Here is a 20,999-nt window from a genome sequence, read left to right as displayed (position 1 = left end):
ATGAATATGAAAGTGATGTTTTTACGTAAGAACTAGCTCAAGTTTGGGTTGTGACATCTAGTCATGAAAGTTAGGTTATATGTCTCACATAAACACTAAATATACAATACCATTCTCCTTTTCAAATTCATTATTTGCTTATTTTCCTTGAAATTTTCTCACAATTTTACTTGGCAACGAATTTTGAAAATTTGAAAGATAGGGTGCGTTAAAGATCCAAAAAAGTGTATCTTTGTTTTTGAAAGTAAAAATTAGGGATAGCATTCAAATATAATTTCAAAAATAATTTTTTGAAAACATCTAAACCGAATTGAGTCTATTCTTTGTATCCCATATTTTCAGACATAAAATAATTATGTTTGAAACCTTAACCACACCTTATTACCTTGATGCCTACATTAATGCAAAATGAAGAAATGACCCCATATGCAATGCTAACGGATCCCAAACATAAACGACATCGTTTTTCTGAGACAATATCTTCCTATCATTATATTTTTGCCCCCACCTCCACTCCCACAGAAGTGAAGAGCCATTTCTTCCCATCTCTGCGCAGCACTTTCGTAAGTGAAGAGCCTCTATCTCTTCCCATCTCTGCGCAGCACTTTCATTAACTCGAGAATTCTCTTCCGCTTTATGATATTTTTTCCCTTTTCCGATTTTCTAACTGAAACATCGCCGAAAGAACTTAAGAAAAAATAAAAGAAAGAGGAATAATGGATTTAAGGGCGAGCTGGACTGCGAGAGCCACTGGGGTTTCAGTTTCTCCCACAACTGTGGATGGTTTCCACAGGCCTTCCCGCCAAAACCATAAACTGTCCTTCTCATTTTGTCCTTGCCCATCTACCTATGCCCCATACGGGTCTTGTATTGCTCAATACGGAAAGAGAAACGCGCACGATGACCCAGTTGTAAAACCAACCATTGTAGAAGTGTCGATGGATGATGAAGATAAACTTCTACTTGATGACGTCGAAGATGGTATTAACTCAATTCCCTGTGTGTGTGTGTTTTTGCTTTCATTAATTAAGTTTTTGTAGGCCTTAAAAACAGGCTCCGTTTAGTTATTTCTGTTTGTCTTTCTCCAATATTTGGATATATCAGTAGGTAAGTTTCATTTCTAGTTATATATGAATTTGCTTCTGATCCCCCCCCCCTTCCCCCCTCTCTTTTGTGGTTTGAGCACCAAATCCTATATATGTAGATTTTTGAAAATGCAAGCCTTTATTTAATTGTGTTTGTTTATTTTCTACTCAAGTATATCTGCGGGAATATTGGTAGACTTTTTTTATGTGAGTGTTAAAGATTGGAGGAGTCATGGGTAAGCTTGATATACATGGGTGAGCACCAACTTGATTCAAATGTTTAAGCAGCCTATTCAGTCTTGGGCCCAGTCATGTATATAAACACATGTCATCTACTTAGTTTTTCCAATGTAAGATAAATTCACACGTGTAATTGTCAACAATAACCTCCTCATTTGTGAGTTCCAACCACTCCTCTTCCATGTGTCTACATCCGCAAGAACATATGCGTGAACACTTGAGCCCAATTCGAACTCTCCCCTTTGAGCAGAAACCTTCTCCCTGGTGGAAGCAAATCCAATTCTCCAACACTTGCTCAAGTGGGGCTTACTCCCATGCCTTATGTGCCCCCGATTGCATTCCAATGACTTTCAAACCAATCCTACCTTTCACGTCCTAACCCTAGTCTAATCCATCTACCAACGCTAGATGATCCTTATTGGCCTTAGTCACATATACCTAAACAACTAAATAACTAAGCACATTTGGGTTTCAAACCCAATAAACCATTCACCCTATTTTTTGACGTAGGCCTCCTAATTGGGTCGAAATGATTCATCCAAATAGCTGCTTCTCACCCTACATCGATTCCCTCCTTCCGAAAGAATTCGACTCTATCGAGTTGGGGAAAGTACTAAGGAGCCCATCACCATGAATAGGGTCATCTCATTTCATAAGAAAGGAACCTGTAGTACGCTTCAACTTGGTCAGTGGAAGAATTCGTTATGGCATCAACTTATACTTCTTTTTGTCAATGACGACGGAATAAGAATTCTTATATCCATCATGCATAACCTTCCTATCAAATGACCATAGTCAGCCCAAAAGGATGTGACAAATTTTGAGAGGAAGGATATCACATTGCATTGTCTCCATGATGGAGCCAATCTTGAAGGCAAGTAAGCAACAATCATGGACCTTCAAGTTGGTATTATTCACCACGCAATTTTGTATGGTTCGGGTTGAGGCTTAACTTCCAAGTTTAACTTCTTCACAGCTTCTTCAAAAACTACAGTTGTGCAACTACTAGGATCAATAACCAAAGTGCAAAGTTGTTTTTGGCATATCACTTGAGTTTGAAAGATTTTGGTCCACCTCCAATCCTCTCTCTTTAACCTTGTGGGAAGAGAGCATATGTCGAAGCACTAAACAAGTTTTCAAATTGCCATCATTATCTAAGTCATTTGGTTAGGACATTGTGTCCAAAACCTTGACATGTAAAGCATGTGAGTAATGGTTGGCTCTTAGAAGTTGTTCCAGAATGCTCAGGAGTCTTTCAAGAGGTATTAGTCTAAACACCTTTACTCAATTGCTCAACTTTCTTCTCTTGTACAACTCCACTAGTACTCTTCTCAAATTGAAGGGCTGATGTAGATCTAGGAGGATTGCGTTGCATGTCCCCCTCAATTTGAGTGGCAATTTGTGCTGCATCCCCAAATGTAATGAGATGACATGCAGCAAGTTTTGAGGCAATAGCTTGCTTCAACCCTTTTCTGTACAATGCTATCATAACGCCCTCTTTCCATTCTATATCGGCACGAGTAGCCAAATGAGAGAATCTACTAGTGTACTCCACAATTGTCTTTTCTTCTTGCTTCAAATCAAAGATTTGGAGATGAACACGATATTGATAATTAGGAGGCACAAATTGCTCCTACATGGCTTGCTTCATCTCATCCCACGTTGTAATCTCACCAAATCTCCCTATTCTAAAGTTCTCCCCTTGTTTAATCTACTAAATTCGAGTAGTTCCCTTCAATTTTGATTCAGTAAAGTATAAATTTATAGCCTCATTCATGTCATACCATCGCGAATAGAACTCCAAATAATACATCCTATCATCAAATTCATCACGAGAACCATCACCATTAAAATTTGAGACTTCTAGTTTGGTTCCCTTAAATGATTATTTTAGCCTTTACACAACTCAAAAGCATGAGGGACAGCAGCTATTCCACCATCTTGTTTGGTAGGAAATTCCATGGGCCTTTTACCTAAGGCTGCAACTTCAGTTGTTAGCCTATTCAAAGTACCAATGATAGTCTACAAAAGCATGTTCCAAATTTTCTACCCCACTGGATAACAACACCTTTGCAGACAATTCAACATTGGTCACCATGATGCAATTATATGGGGCAAATCACAAACTTCACTTTCAATTTTTAAGAACAATCTTCAAGTCACCTTTAATTTGGAGTATCTTGCAGAAATGAAACGAATTCACTAGCAAAATCACAAATGCAGAAAAAAAAAAAACCCTGATTTTTAATGTTGGCAGTGGCAATTTCAAGGTTTCATGCCAAAATTATCGTGCTTGCTGGCAATATGTTGTGTCCACAACAAAATATCTCCTTGCAGGTCAAAATATTGTGGAGAAAATCCAAAATCTTGTGGCTGAAGCAATTTTTCACCAGACTGGAAATAGCAGAACACTGGAAGTTTCCTACTTGCAGGTCGTTGGTGCGAGGGGCACGTGCGCCATCGATGAGGCACCTCCAGCAATGAAATTTTGGTTAAGGAGAGATCAAGGGATGAGGAGTTTAGTATGGTTGCTGTGTGTTTAAAAAATCACCAAATGCTGAGGATTCAAGGGGGCCGAAAGCTGGAATCCTTTTGGCCAATGCGTGAGCCTGTTCCGGCGCTTGGAAGGTGATGAAATTATAGGGGAAGGGCCATCAGGATGTTTTGTCTTTGATGGTGTGGGTCATGTTGCAGGATGGTGGCTGGAAAGTGGTGTTTGAAGAAATGGGGATGCGGCTGGAATTTTCTGAGAAGTTTAGAAACTGAGAACTGCTTTTCAACTTTTTCTTTTAAATCATCGTATATTATTTTATTATAATATTTTATATCATATTAACTATTGATGAAATATAGCAATATAAATTCATATAGCACCTATGATAAAACCAATACATATAAGGAAAAGGTTCTCACGATGTTCTCTTCCCTACGCGCCCACCTTCGCGACAGCAAGCATGGCAAGCCTCATTGTTCACTTTCATCCTAAATCTTATGACCTGAAACCTATTTATCTTGATGCCATAGCCTTGAAACCAAACCAAAGCCCTTTTTATTCTTAGCCACTAAACCTTATTTATATTCAACCTACCATAAATCCCTTTTGACTTTTGACAATCTTCCTCTCCAGACTCGCGTGTATCCCTACAGCAAGCTATATTTGGGCATCAGAGCTCATTCGTCTTTCTCCAGCAATAGAGTACAACCTATTGATTCTCTCACAGACCATCATTAGACTATCTGTAGGCTCTCTTCTTATGGCTACCTTCCTGGGCCTTCAGAGGCTGCTCAAACCTTCTTGGATCTTTAGAGACTGCACCAGCAATTATATATTTGGAGACTTTATTGAATCTGTCTCTATAACAACAAACTTCTTGGACCTTTAAAGACTGATTAAACCCTTATTGGGCTTTCAGATATTTTTCGAAGTGCGAGATGTCTTTCAACTTTCAATTATGGCCGACATAGTTATCGAAGGTGAGAGAGGCATTTGGTTATGCTGAAGTGATCGGTTTAGATTGAAGGAAAAACTTTCAGCCTGTGTTTAGACAAAGTTGTGGAGATCTAGTCCTTGCTTGTGATCGATAATAATGCTTCCTGTAATAGGTAGGTTTGGTTTTCTAAAGAAGCAGTGGTCTAGTTTGTTGATGGCTTGTCTTCTTTTGGTCAGGTGCAGAGGGGATTCTGAACTTTTCGAATGGGATTCACAAAGTATTGGACGTTGATTAGGTGGACAAAGGTGGGAAAGTATTTGGAGTTAGGGTTAGGGCTGGGGTGGAAAGGAAAGAGATTTTCAGTGTTTATTCCTAGAGGTGCTAAAGGTGATGGGTGGCAAAGTCTTGTAAGTGATTTTTTTGAGATAGCAAAGGTCTTTTGTGCGGATTTCGGAGATGTTGGTGCTGATAGTTCTACATGCCAAAGATCGTGGAGTCAGGTGGTGCTAGAAGGAAGACAGAGGAATGAAACAGGTCGCAATGGCCAAGTTAATTCTAGAAATCAGGTTGTGTTAGTTGAAAAAGAAGAATTGTGCCGTCGATGTGGAGGTGTGATGCAACTTAATGAACCTGGGGCTGCTGCAAATCAATTGGAATCAGTAAATCAAAATGCGAAGGAATCTAGGGCTCCAGATGGTATTGCGATCATCTTGGAAGTGGCTCGGGTTGCTTTTGGGGAGGAGATTGTGAAAAGAATTGGGCTAGGCTGTATGTTACTTGTTTTGGACTTGACCCAAGTTATTGAAAAAGGAGGTATTTCTTTTTCTATTAAATTGGAACAATTATTTGAACAAGTCTAATGTCTAGGAAAGGTTGATTCTTTGGATTCAAATGAAGGCTTTCTTCAAATGGGCTTCCAACAGGCTGATTCTTTGGATTCAAATGAAGGCTTTCTTCAAATGGGCTTCCAACAGAAGGGTCAAGGCGGTGTTTAGGCCTATGCGGGTGGTATAGTAACACGCATGGTCTTAAATTTCCATGAAATTGTCGAAATTTCTAACGAAATTTCTTATTTCCGTCACCCTTGAAATCAAAATGGCAGTCAATTTCTATCTTGCATAATTTCCATCGAAATCTCAACGAATTATCCTAAATTTAACGAAATCTTAAAATTTTAGCGAAACTTGTTGAAATTTTAACTATACAATAAAATTTCGTTAAAATTCAAATGAGAAATTTAGGAGTGAAGTGAAATTTTTAGCTTAATTTATTTTATTTATTTTGTCAAAACGAAAGATTATTACAAGTGCTTTTGAAATTATATGAAAAAATAAACTTACAGTAACATTTTATTTAACCATTCATGTCTAAATTATCATTATTTGTATAATAAATAATATTTAAATGATTTATGAATTTCATTTGTACAAACTGAATATGTTTAATGTATATTATCTTACAAATATGTTTGATACACTTACTATTTTACAACTTTTCCACCTCATACAAAACATAGATGCATTTAATTTGTAATATATTAGTCCTAAAACTTATATTATTATGTTTGTTAACCTTTTCTAAAGTTTCACAAAGAATTCCATGCTTTACTACTAATTTCCGTTATTTTTTCAAATCGAAATCGAAATTGACATTGAAATCGAAATTTCCGTACTTTTGGAGCTTCGAAATTTGAGTCGAAATCGAAATTTAAGACCTTGGTAACACAAGTACCTCCTTATTGGTTCGAGATGAAGTGTAGTTTCAAAATTTTGCTCCTGGATATCAAGAAATGATCATTGGGGAGGACTCTAAACATTCTGCTAATGTAATCCAAATCCAGCGTATAGTTTTCCGAGATTTGAGTCAGAATGATGAACAAGTTCAGAATTCTAGCAGCATATTAGTTTTGAAACGAGACCAAGGGGGAAAATTTGTGTTAAGTATTGAAAAGGTATTAGAATGTGGTATAGAAAAGAGTAAAAAGAAGTTGAGTTTGAGGAGAAATCTGACAGTCAGAGTCTTAATGTTGATAGATTTGAGGGTAAAAAGGTTTATGCTCAAAGGAGTGCAGGTTGTATGGGTGCTGAAATGAAGAAGGTTTTTGAAGAAAAGAGAGAAAATTCTGGTGAGTCAATGCCAAAGTTATTAAAGAGAAATTCTAAAGGAGAGTTGAGTATTGTGGAAGACAGTGAAAAAGAGAAGGCTGGATGTAGTAACGAGGTTAGTAAAGAAATTATGGGAAAGAAAAGGAGGGATTTTTCATATTCACAAAGTGATGATACTAATGAGTTTGATTGTGGTGGAGGGTTGTTATTGGTTGAAATTTGAGAACAATATGGGTACATTTTTTATTCTTGTGATGAAATAGGGGATTTATATCATGTCCATCCACCCCCTTTGGAATGCTTGAAGGGAGTTTCTATTTTTGATAATGATGGGTTGGTGAACAAGTTATAGAGTACAGATGGAATTTTGCCTACGCTTGTGGTGGAGATTCCTAAGAAGGATTTAGAAGCTCAAAATCTATTGGATAAATGGATTTAAAGTTGAGTGACATTGGAGGAAATGAAGTGCGTATGTTGGTGGTAAAAGTCGAACGATGAAGGGAAAAAGGGTATTAGCGAATTTGAAGAGCTTGGTAAACTATGTTGGAAAGGGTTTGAAAAGGGGGTTCCTTTACTAATTTTGTTTAGTTTTATTTTTTATTTTTATTTTTTTCCTCTTTTTTATTTAAATTTTTTTTCCGTTATTTGGTGGAATTTTTGTCACTACATGTTGCGCCTTCTTTTGTTGTAAAATATATATATATATATATATGCATATATTTAACATTTATGATTATTTTAAATATAACCAAATACGACTTATGACTTTCAACACTTTTCCAGTTTAGCAATCATGACCAGCACTTATTAAATTCAACACTTCTGCTGAAAAACACTTCTCCATAAGTGGTTCCAAATGATCTCTGAGAATTGTGGTCAAATTTTGTTAAGAACTTTTGGTGATGTATAGTTGCAGCAATTATATGTATAAATCCAGCAATATGCTGACAAGTTATTGGAAAAAGGAATGCAATTCATACTTTGGGAACAATTCAAGCTTTTTTCACACATCACATCTTTCTTAAGTGTGAAGGAATCAAGGAAATGTTTGCAAAATCATCATTGATGGAAGGTGCCCTATGAATGTGGTTTCTTTAAATGGAGTCACACGTACGCAACTTCATCTAGAACATTATCCAAAGTCTTATGAGATTTCTTGGGCTGATAATTCTACTATAAATGCTTGTGAAAGATGTTTGGTTCCTAGCCAAATGAGTGGCTGTTTTGGTAATGTTTAGTGTGATATCATACCCATGAATATTGGCTATGTACTCCTTGGTTAGATGATTTGGGTGTGACTCAAGGATTTGGGAACATATATGCCCTCCACTATGATGGTAAGAATATCATTTTGAAGCCCACTCTTACCAACCAGCCAAGACAAAGAATCTGGCAGAGTTACTCAACTTGAAGACACTGCCAGCAAGGAAATGCATTCCTGTTGTTGAGTTTGTCATTTTTGATATGTTCATTGATGTTATTTCTCAATTCAAGTCTATAGTGCTGCCAATGGAATGTTGTTTCTTGCATCACACAAGCACTGGATTTTGAAAAGTCCAAGTTACTTACTTTTGATCCTCCAACACCTCCAGATTTGAGGCTGGCTAATTTTAACTGGGAGAGATTTGATGTAGGACAAGAAGCAAGAGCATGGAAAGATCCTTGTCAAAGAATAATTCAAAAGAATTGGGTCAAGGGATTGTTGGATTTAGTTAAAACTTAATTGTATGTTTGGTTTAATTAGTAGAGGATTATATGTATTTGGGGGTTGGTTTGTAATATTTATGTATTTTAGGGGCGTCTTTGTAATTTCATGTGGCTTTTGGGGAATATGTGTAATTTCATATGCTAGAGTCTTTCTTATAAATAGTGTGTGAAGGCCTTGTAGGAGTAGGAGTTAATGAATTTGAATTGAATTGAACGTTCAATTCCCCCTAGTCTCTCCTGTTTCCTCTCTTCTCTCTTCCTTCTTCTTCTCCTTCCCTTCTCTCCTACATTCTCTCATGGCTGCAGATCCTTGATGCTATCCTGCAGCATTCTCTTGTGCTTTTGTTTGCAATCTTATGGCTCCTACAAAATTGTCTAGGTTTCTAAATAATCTAGAACAATATAAGAATATTACTTGTAGTTTAGTTCATCCATAATGCACCTTTATTGTAGCTCATCTATAATAACATCTAGTTTTAGTGATGAGACCAGTTCTGTTTAATTGTTGTTTGTTCATCATTTGAACTTCTCTTGGTTCAGTTTTACCTTGTTCATTACAAATTCAAATAGTTATCTATTCTCGATATTAAGATATATATTATAAAATTAACATAAAAAAAAAAAAAGACATCCTTGATTATATAGAGGCATTAGTGGAGGATGATTATTTTGCAGGTGAGTACGTGGAAGAAGATGCTGAAGTATATGTAAGTTTTTATCAAGAAAAATGCTGTTATTCTCTCACAATAATATGCTGAAGTTAACTAGACAACTTCTTTGTTGTTTTTCTTATTGTAGGCCGGGGATGGAGGTGGTGGGGGTGGAATATCACTTGCTGGTACCTGGTGGGACAAAGAAGCATTAGCAATAGCTGAAAAGGTTTCTTTATCATTTGATGGTCAATTGAAAATATATGCTTTTAAGACGCTGGCAACTTGTACCATTAAAGTGCGCATTGAGACAATGTCAAATAAGTAAGCATCTTTTTGAATGCTATTCATTTGATAGAATTACTTGGAGTTCTTCTGGAGACATTCATGATTCTTACATAGTTATGCTTACAATTTCATTGATTTTTTTGTTCTTATTATTTTTTAAGAATTAGTTTTGCCACAAAAAAGGGGAAAGAGACATTTTAACTTGTTAGCACTAGAGAAAGAATGAGTAAGGACTTAGGAAATGTAAAATGTATAAAAGGTGAGGATGATAGTATCTTTGTTTAGGAAGAAAACATAAAAGAAAGATGGCGAAGTTACTTTAGTATGCTATTTAATGAAAACCAAGTGGAAGGGTTAAACTTATATTTGAATTATGAGGAAAAGGCTAAAAATATGAGATTTATTTGTTAAAGTAAAGTTAATGAAGTTAAGTTTGCACTAAAAAAGATGAAAAATGGAAAAGTTATAGGTTTCGGATAACATCCCAATTGATGTTTGGAAATTTCTAGGCGATAATGGAATTATGTGGTTAACTATTTTATTTAACACAATTATAAAAACTAAGAAAATGCTAGACGAATGGAGAAAAAACACTTTAATACCTATATACAAAAAAAGAAATATTCAAAGTTATAATAAATATCATGGAATTAAACTTATGAATCATACAATTAAACTGTGGGAAAGGGTAGAGTTAAGCAAAGATTAAGATTAGAAATGAAGGTCTCAGAAAATCAATTTGGTTTTTTGCATGGGAGATCTATTACAAAAGCTATGCATCTTTTAAGAAGATAAATGGAAAAGTTTAGGGAAAAGAAGAGCGACTTGCATATGATATTTATTGACTTAGAGAAAGTATATGATTGGGTATCTAGGGAAGTTCTATGGTGGGTTTTTGAAAAACAAAAGGGTGCATATAGTAGGTATACAGTTGTCATTAAGGATATGTATAATGGAGTAATGACTAGTGTTAGGAATATAGGTGGAGAGTAGAGAATTTCCAATCGCAATAAGTGTACATCAAAGATCTACTTTGAGCCCTTAGCGTTTTGCTTTAGTGATGGATGAACTGACTAGGAGTATCCCTACAATATAAGGTTCTATGGTATATGTTGTTTGCAAATGATATTGTCTTGATTGATGAAACTATGGGTGGAGTAGAATCTAAGATAGAATTATGGAGAGAAGCTTTAGAATCTAGAGGACAAAAGTTTTAGGATAAGTAGAAATAAGATAGAATATATGAAATGTAATTTCAATAATAGTAGGAGGAATGTTGGAGATAAAGTTAAATTTGATGATAAAGAAATTAATTAACACTAGTATATTTTGATATCTTGGATCTATTATGCAAGTTGATGGAGAAATTGAAGAAGATGAAATGCATAGAGTTAGAATAAGTTGGGTAAAATGGAGAAATGCTTTGAGTGTGCTTTGTGATTGTAGAATACCCTTAAAATTAAAAGGGAAGTTTTATAGGACGGCTATAAGAGTAGCTATGCTATATGGATTAGAATGTTGGGTGACTAAGAAACAGCATATCCAAAAAGTAAAAGTTGTTGAGATGAGAATGATAAGATGGATGAGTAGTATAACATTATACAATAAATTAAGATATGAACATATTCGCAGTAAGTTAGGTGTAACTCCTGTAGAAGATAAGATAAGGGAGAGAGGACTCGGATGGTTTGGACACTTGCAATGTAGGCCACATAGTACGCCAGTGAAGAAGTGAATTAGTTATTGTAAGGGGTAGTAAAAGGGATAGGGACAGACCTAAAATACTTGGAATGAGATAGTGGGTAAGGATTTAATAGCCCTGATTTTGTTGAAGGAAATTGTCCATGCTCACATAAATTGGCGAAAAATGATTCATATAACCAACCCCACCTAGTGGGACTTAAGGCTTGGTTTGTTGTGTTGTTGTTGTATTAGTTTTAACTACAATGAAGAAAAAGAAATAATCTATTTGAATTTAAATGTTGCTGACATTGTTAGTTTCTATTATATTCCATATTTGTATATGGGGGTGGGTTCATTAAGCCTTAGTTGTGAGGGGGTTGGTTTTTGTCAATTATCAGAAAATTCAAGGGGAGGGAAGAGTTATTTTCCCTTTTTTTTTTTTTTTGAGAAATGACTCTTACTTTCTCTGTTGTTATTGTTGTTGTTGTTATAGAAAGAAAAGAGAGAAGTCGGTAACGAGAGATCCAAACCCAATAATGGGTCTCCATCTCTATTTATCACATCATAATGACCATTGTACACTTGTCAACATATGTTTGCTTTAAAATATAGATATAGTAATAATATAAGGTAATTGATAACACTCGCCCCCAAGTTATGGCATAAATATCATATGCTTCTAGCTTATTGCAAATGAATTTAGCCTAAGCATCCCTAGAGATTTAGTGAGCAAATTAGCTAGTTCGTACTAAGATTTCACATGAGTGGTTGCAAAACTTTCTGTACAAGTTTTTCTAAAAAAAAAAAAAAAAGATGACAATAAACCTCAATGTATTTTGTCCTCTCATGGAAGCTAGATTAGAGGCAATATAAATAGTAAATCGGTTATCACACTTTAGCTTCTTAGGCTGTGAATTTGAAAAAGCATGTTCTTCTAACATATTCTTTAGCCAAACATGTTCACCAGTAGTAAGAGCCATGACGTTATACTTAAAGACTTAACACTTGAACATGCAACCACATTTTATTTATTTTTTTTACTTTTTCAGCGTACTGGGTTATTCTTAAAAAAGGCATGTGGTGGATCTCGTGTCAAAGAGCGATATAGCCTTATCAGTTATGGTTGGTCCTAATACTCCAACATACTACATTTGCCACCTCTAATCATCAAAACCCTATTTGCAACCATTAGATAGGTTGCACACTTCATCAATAACCCTCTGTTACCATCAGAACTTTATTCGTTTACCAGTTTTGCTCAACATGTACACCAACTTTTATTGTATCTTCTCTCTCATTTTCTTGCCTAGCTGCAATGCTTTTCATCTTCCTCCTTGTTGTAGTGATGGGAGGACACGCAACCTTCAAACCTGAGAGGAAAGTGATTACAGTTAACCGATTTGATTCATCAACCTATCACATCACAGAGTTTGCAAGTAAGCATGTGTCCTACATTGTATTGAAGAAGGAAGAGCTCATGTGGGTTCTGAAGTTGTTGGTGGTGCTATGCGATGCCAACAGGGAGCCATTGTGGTGTAAGTTTTAGAAAAGTTGAGAATAGTGTGATTTTGAAAATTCTTGAAAATGGCAAGGGATAGGTATATATGCTTGAAGGATTACAACAAGAATTTCCTTGACGAACGTATTCCTGAGGGTCGCTAGAAAAAGGGGCGGAGGGAATTTCTTGCTGCTTTGTTGGAGTTATCATCAAATATGAACGAATCGTCCAAATCCAACAGTGGCAGATGGTGATGTTCTTACCACAGTTCTTTGAACATTCAGAGAGCAAAGGAGAAAAGTGAGAGGACCAGCGTGTTTTAGAGGCTATCGTCATACTCCTACACCAATGTGATCAAAAGAGTTTCAGTGACAACACAGGGGGTTGAGAAGGAAATATCTCGTAATCACAGGGGTTGGGGAAGCCATGTAGCATGCTCAAAGGTGCCTCAATAAAATGTCAAATCCTCCACATTTAAAATTAAACTAATGGTTATATGAGTAGGCAAATTTAGTAAATATGCGTGAGGTCCAAGTTTCAAAAGGATGGAGAGAGGTCCAAGTTTCTTAGGGATGGATAACGGGCCAACGACATGAGCATGGAGCTTTTTAAATGAGTGCATAAGGTAGCGTTTCAGGCCTAATGCAAACCATGACACTATCATTAAGGTTAAAGTCTCTAGCTCTATGATGCACATATGCAGCAAGTTCATAATCCATATTGTTCAGAGCAAGTTTTTGCCTAATCTTTGCATGCAACTCATGGATGTGATGAAAAAGGTACTCCAGGTTTTGAAATATAGGCATATGGTGGCAAAGGAACAAGATCAAAGTTGCACAAGTTGTAACCAAGTACACATTCAAAAGGACTCTTACCCGTGGACCTATCACATAATTGTTATAAGAAAACTCAATAGTAGGTAGCACCAAGCTCCAATTGCTTTGTGTTTCTTCCACTATGCACATAAGTAGGTTGCCAAGACTATGATTGACAACCTCTGTTTGGCCATTAGTTTGGGGGTGACAAGTAGAAGAAAAGATTAAGTGAGTCCCACACATTTCCAAAGTGTCCTCTAAAAGTAACTAGAAAACTTGATATCCTTATTGTCCATTATGGAAGTTCAAACCATGCAATTTGAAGACTTGTTATTAAATTTCTTGCTTGGAAGACTTGTTATTTCATTTGAGGACATTGCAGCATTCTATGCTACTTGCAGTTGGAGGATCTTTTAGGTTTTCTCTAATGGTGATTGGTGATGCAATGTAGATTGCTCCTCTTCTTGATTTGCCTACATGTTCGACTTTGTTCCCTCTGAGTTAAAGCTACCCATTTTAGAACTCAAGGTTGAGTTTTCACTAACAATGGGAGTTTGGGAGGACTACCACAGGAGAACTTTAGATGTTTATGTTGTGGCCAGGATTTCTGTTTTAGTTTGGGAAAAATTTTGATCATTTTAGAAGTTCATTTAATTTAGTTTTATTTTATGTGTTTTAAATACTTTCAGGTTATTTTGTTATTTTTTGTTTTAGTTGGGGTTATTTGGTAGTTGTTTGTTTAGTACTCTTTGTATTGTATTAAAACAGTTATCATTTTGAAAATCAGATTTCCACACTGGTTCTCTCTCTCTCTCTCTCTTGAACAACCTCTCCTCCTCTCCTTCGTCCTCCTCACCCTCCTTTCTCTTTTCCTGCTTTGCTCTGATCTCTCTCAGTTCTTTTCCCTTGATCTGTTTCTGATCTGAACTCTCTCTTCTCTAGTCTGGTCTAGTTTCTGTTTGTCCAGTAGTCTCTTCTCTTCCCTTCTCTTCCTTTCCTCTACTTCTCTTCTTCATTCTCTCTCTCCCTCTCTGATTTTCTATTTCTGTCCATCAGTGAGTACAAAGATGACCCAATCTGAGCAAGTGATGCAACATGAAGAAATACTTCTTGTGATGACTGATACTCTGCAGGAACTTTGAATATTCTTCCTCTAATACAAAGATAGTACATTGCTCTCGAACAACGGAACAATGTGTGGTGGTTGCATTAGTGCTGCCTGGGGGCTTAGATGAATGGCCCAACACTGGTCAACTAAATGATCTCCCCTTCCACAATGAGTACATTAGGCGCAGGGTACCTCTACTCCATCCATCCCTACCTTCATGATTTCTCAAACAGCTAGTAGAACTTCTTTTACTACGTAGCTGATTGCCAAACTAACCTGTGTGACAAATGCCAACCTCTCAAAACCAAAGTTTGGGACGTCGAGACTAGGATCCTCAAAGTACATGAGAATGCATATCAAGAAAGACAGCAACTTTGCATTACCAATTTACCATGAACTTTGAGTTTAGTTAATGAATTATTCTTATTTCAAAACACTCTGTCTCACAAATTATTTCCTTTACTAGGAGTTTTTTTTTTTTTTTTCCTCAAAAAAAAATTGCATCACCGCATGATATTTTTCCATTTCTCTACCATTTCAATTATCTCACAAGGTTTTTTTAGTACTAAATATGTTGTCAGTTATGGAGTCACATGGTGGCACAAGCAATATATATACATATATATTTGTACCTTCAACTGAAATAAGTGTTCTCATTGCGGAGATCAAGTTGGTTCGAACTCTCGTTTCAAACCCAGTAAGATCCAAAGAACTGTCATTCATCTCCATTGCTTCTGCATCTCATGAGCATCAGCCATTATGGTTTGTACAATATTCAACTCTTCATAAATGTGTTTCATCTTAGTGAAGTAGTAGGTTATTCAATGACATTTTTGGCTCCCTGTTGTAACCATGGTCTTAAATTTCCACGAAATTGTCGAAATTTCCGACGAAATTTCCGATTTCCGTCACCCTCGAAATCGAAATGGCAGTCAATTTCCGTCTTGCATAATTTCCATCAAAATCTTAACGAATTATCCGAAATTTATCGAAATCTTAAAATTTTAGTGAAACTTGTCGAAATTTTAACTATACAATGAAATTTCGTTAGAATTCAAATGAGAAATTTTGGAGTGAAGTGAATTTTTTATCTTAATTTATTTTATCAAAACGAAAGATTATTACAAGTGCTTTTGAAATTATATGAAAAAAATAAACTTACAGTAACATTTTATTTAACCATATGTTTAATGTATATTATCTTACAAATATGTTTGATACACTTACTATTTTACAACTTTTTCACCTAATACAAAGCATAGATGTATTTAATTTGTAATATATTAGTCCTAAAACTTATATTATTATGTTTGTTAACCATTTCTAAAGTTTCACAAATGCTTTACTACTAATTTCCGTTATTTTTTCAAATCGAAATCGAAATTTTCGTACTTTTGGAGATTCGAAATTTGAGTCGAAATCGAAATTTAAGACCTTGGTTGTAACCGAAAATACTTGATGAAAGGTCATACATATGAGTGAAGTTGCTAAAACATAGCAATTTAAAGTAATCTCTTGTATTCTTGGTGGTATCCAGGTGCATACTCATTCTAGAGATATAACATTCCATTAATGTCTACAAGAAGAAAACGATCAGGAACCACACTTTTTCTTATCATCATGTGGATCTGACTGAAGGTGTTCAAACTTAGGCCGAATGTATCTTGACTTCCTTGAACTACTGCAAATAATTGTTCTAGTGGTAAATTGTAGCAACATTGAAGGAACTGGACTATTTGGATTCATTGATTCAATCAACAATATATAGTGGACTGCTCATCCGCACTTCATACTGCTAACAATTACATACAACTGTCAAATACAGCGTAGGTAGAGACAACTAGCTTATACACATTCAAAATCTAAACTTTGGATGAAAACAGAGGTATCCACAAGCTAGTTGACTTAAAAACATGCTTTATAGGTCCAGACAAGCAGAATTAACTGAGCCAGAATGAAAGCATGATCAGAAAAGGCCTCACATGCTGGCAGATGGCATCAGGCTGGCGGATGGCAATAGCCAATAGGCGCACAAAGGCTGAGTGGGCATGTGTCAGAAACTGAAGATGAAGTTTTTAGCCGAGTATGTATATAATGTTGGTTTATCGAGGGAAGGCCTGGTGCTGTCATTGATTGGAAAAGGCAGCGATTGATTGTGTTTCCAACGATGATTCTGATGACGACTGTGATAATCTGAAGGGCTATGGTGCTGTTTAGGGTAAGCATGAGGAATCTTATTTATGTTGACATCTACTTTTTGGAACCCAATGATAGTTCTCCCTGTCTATTTATAATATATCTCATGTACATCATAATGACCATGGTACCCTTGCAAATATATGCTCACTAGCATACAGCAATAATATAAGGCAACCGGTAACAACGTGTTACAGTTATTTACCTTTTGGAGAAATTACACTCACATCCTTTATTTCTGGCTATTGTAGTGACTGCAAATTATATTCTTGAAATAAGACACATGAGATTCACTGTGTCTACTAGAGTACTAGGTACCTTCCCTTTATCCATTGACTGTCCTATATTGTAATTGTCCAATAATTCACTAGGATGATTTTTCTTAGAAAAACAAGTAATTGTAACTATGCACGTTTATTATTATTCAAGAACTCACTTCTTTAGGAATAAAATAATCACCTTTCTAGTGAAGAAGCCGAGTGGACACAAGCTCTTCCTTTGAATTAAAATATCACTTGTAGCCTTTATTTTCAATTGCCATCCTTCACAGTTAATATATTTCCTGGGAGCTATTTCGTGGGGTCCAACAACTCTTGAAGAGGATGTCACGGAGAACTTTGCAATGGCTAGAAAAGTTGGGAATATCAGTGTAATTTTTCATTTTTCATTTTCTTTGATGAGGTTTCTATTTTTGGTAGGGTTGGGGAGGGACGCTACTTTGAAAATTTGTTGTGGTTGAAAAAGTGCCCTATGACATTAAACAGTTGTTTTTATATAAATTTCTTGTTTAATGAATAAAATATGTGGTTTACTTGATCCATACACCATTTGAATGTTTAACAGAAAATGAAGGAAGTTATTTTTCTTTACTTGTGCCTACTCCAGTGCCTGTGTTGCCATACAGTTAGAGAAGTCAGTTTCCAAAGGTTTTATGCTATTAAGCAAGGAGCACTGAGAATTGATGGAACTCAACTGAACTTGATGTTGTAGAAGCATTGTTTTTGAGAAGTTTTTCTATTTTCAGTTGTATGGCTTTGTTTTAAAGTGTACATAAATTTTATTTTTATCTTTTGATGTGTGATCATGCACTTTCACCTGAAATGTGTTAGGTTTTTGTCAACGACTACCAAATAAAAAGAGGAATATCATTTCTTTTAGTTCTAACTGGCTATGTTTGGAATGTTACCTATCTCTCATTTGCAATAATATTTCACAGGTCTGGTTCCCCATCCATGAGCGATATTGAAAATTTCTCTTCAGCCTATAGAGCAAGGTTGGACAAGGCTGAGCTCGCTGGATCTGTACCAGGAAGTTTAACTCTGGAGGTAGTTCCTTCCCTTTTTTCTTTTATTTTTATATGCATTTTGTTGCAGGGGATTTGTTGCTGTGTCTTTGATGTACAAGTTATGGCGTGCTATCTTAGTATTGGATATAGGGAGAAGTTACACTGGAAAAAAGTTTTCTTTTCATATTTTTCTTTTCCTTTGGCTTTTTTTTTTTTCTCAAAATCCTTGACCCAAATAGATCTCGATGTGAATTCAAGAATTATATGTGATCTTTTTGCAGGTAATACATTGCCAGTTTGGGATTGTCTTGATCGTATAGTGGAGGCACATTGTCATTGCGAGTTTTACATCACTCTCAGGGTCTTGACATTTGTGTGGTGCTGTTTTTCAGGTGTCATCTCCTGGGGTTGAAAGGGTTGTTCGGGTTCCAGAAGAGCTAGACCGGTTTAAGGAGAGGGCTATGTACGTGAGATACACAGGTGATATAGGCGGTGATGGTTCATCCACCGAAAATGATGGTGTTTTCCGGCTTATCTCCTTTGATATGGAGGCAAAATGTTGCACTTGGGGTTTGGCGGATGTAAGGATAAATAGGGAGAAGGCTGGGAAAGGAAGACCCCTCTCCAAAAAGCAAAGGGAGTGGCGGTTGAATACGCCCCTTCATTCCTTACGCATGGTTCGCTTGTATTCCGATTGTTGAACAATTTGGGTCTGCCTGTAGTTGTAAATTGTAATACTTTATTTCCAAATCTCTCTCTCTCTCTCTCTCTCCCCCAAGGTATACATGTAGTACATACAACCGCTCATACACTAAATAAATACTGGATATATGTATGTGTGTGTGTTTACACATTTGCACTTGGCAATTTGTCTTTGTTGTATAACAGGGGAAGTCAATTAACTTTCCAAAGTCGGGATCTACACGATGTTCCGGCCATCCGCAAGGGTGGACTGGGGTAGTATTCCGGCTATTCGCTAGGCGCCTGTGTATTTTGGGACATTGTCGAAATTTCATTGGGGCAATGATAATATATAAACTCACAGCTTTGCTGACACTTGGGTTTGGCCTTACTATTCTGCTCTCTGCCGGGCGTAATCTCTGAAGTGCCTGCCACTTGGTTTCTCTGTTGGGAGGTCAAATTTAATCAACAGCCTTGGAAAGGCAAATTTGTGGGGAGTTAATTGCTGAATTGGATCTATGATTAGTATATTTATGATGCTACCCAATGCGTTATCTTGGGCTAAGAGTGAAATCATGAAGAATGAGTTGTGAAACTAAAACGTAGGTTCTCGAAGTAGGCGCGAGTTGGGCATGTTTTGTTGTAAAAAATAAAAAATAAAAAATAGTTGTTTTTTATTTTTAAATTTTCAGAAAATTATAAGAATAAGTCAGTTTGTTTCTAGTTTTGTGGAATTTATATAAAAATAATAAATAATAATTTTTTTGACACTGTTCAATTGTGAAAAATAGTTTCATTTTATTTTCAATTTTCAAATACTTAAAAAAAAAATTTTGTTAGGAAAATTGAAAAACATCTTTTTATTCTTTAAATAAAATTTGGAAAATAAGGTGCTTTTTTCGTAATTACTTTGAGATCTAAATCAAAATTGTTTTACATAATTAAACAAATTCTTTAATTTGTACCTTTTTAAAGCAAAATTTTGAAAACTAAAAATAAACTAGAATTTTAATATTTTTTTAGAAAGTTAAAAATTAAAAAATAATAATAATTTGTTTCCACAACTAAACAGTGTCTTAATATTTTATGTGGATGTAACTTTTTTTCTTAAGTAACTAATATTTGTGATATACAAACGGATAAAAGAAATTAACTTTCCTTAAATTTTACAAAAAAGACAGAAATTTTCTTGAGATTTCAAAACCTTAACTTGTCGTGAGGTTTGGGAAAAAAGTACAAATAGGTATTTAGCCTTCAAAACTTTTAATAACCTCACTTGAGATTTTTCAAAAGGCGTAAACATCTCTTTATATTAGTAAAAAGATAAGGTTAGATAGAGGTATTAGCTTTCTTAAAATAAAATTTTAGGGGGGTTTATAGAATTTTTAAAACCTCGGTAAAATTATTATTCTTTTTGTCAAAATTCTTGAGATTCATGCTTTTGCCTTACATAAATTAACTTAAAACATACCAATAATTATTATCTCAAAGCCCCAGCTTCACTAGAAACTCTATGACACTACCCTTTTAATTTAGGACTAGTATTGTCCTTAGGGGAAAATTATAGTATTCCTACCCTTCAATCGTGTCCCTGTGCTAGTTGTTTGGATGGGCGAACGTGGCCGGGAGAGAGAAGCAAAACTTGGTTGATCAAGGGAACTCGATGCCGTTAACCATGTGCGAGATGACGCATCTTTCCTGTCTACGCAAGACCCAAATTTGGAAGCTCTACTGTGCTAAATTTGTTGGCATGAGTTGTCATTAGAGAGATTATAGGGTTATTTCAAATTGTAATCAGAACAGATAGTTGTAAATCCCTTGATAGAAGGGTCAATCTTAATTATAGCCTAGAATAAATAGAATTTTTTGCTATATATACATAATAAGTCATATACAGAAAAAGTAGAAAAAAATGAAAATATTTTTTCCATGAATTGAAATGTGGTTTCAGCGCAGGTTCTGATCATATGCCCTACCTCCCTTCTCTGGGCATATCTGTCTTGACCTAGCCGATCTCTTTTTTTCCCTTCTTTCTTTTCCTTCGCCTCATCGCTTCTCATGGCAGCTATAGGCAAGATCGATCAAACCATTGAACCCCAAAACCAACACCAACCAACATCCATTATCACTAAATTGACCAAAAAAATGATAGAAGTCTTAACCAAGGCTTCGGCCCTGAATCAAACCACCAAAACTTTCGCTCCTCCGATCGGCATCAAGTTGGATG

General features: G+C 35.7%; 1 protein-coding gene across 1 annotated transcript; it reads left to right on the top strand.

Moving 5' to 3' along the window:
* The first annotated feature begins 495 nt into the window (after positions 1-495).
* On the top strand, positions 496-18,958 carry LOC131162001 (uncharacterized). Its single transcript, XM_058118089.1, has 5 exons — positions 496-981; positions 9,244-9,275; positions 9,367-9,542; positions 18,023-18,131; positions 18,484-18,958. Exons 1-5 carry the CDS (start codon positions 717-719, stop codon positions 18,790-18,792), a joined length of 891 nt encoding a protein of 296 aa, XP_057974072.1. The 5' UTR covers positions 496-716; the 3' UTR covers positions 18,793-18,958.
* Positions 18,959-20,999: the final 2,041 nt, after the last annotated feature.

This window comes from Malania oleifera, chromosome 8 (genome assembly GCF_029873635.1).
Source record: "Malania oleifera isolate guangnan ecotype guangnan chromosome 8, ASM2987363v1, whole genome shotgun sequence".
Classification (NCBI taxonomy): domain Eukaryota; kingdom Viridiplantae; phylum Streptophyta; class Magnoliopsida; order Santalales; family Ximeniaceae; genus Malania; species Malania oleifera.
Note: the sequence above shows the minus strand (reverse complement) of the source record. Positions and strands in the feature narration are given on the sequence as shown.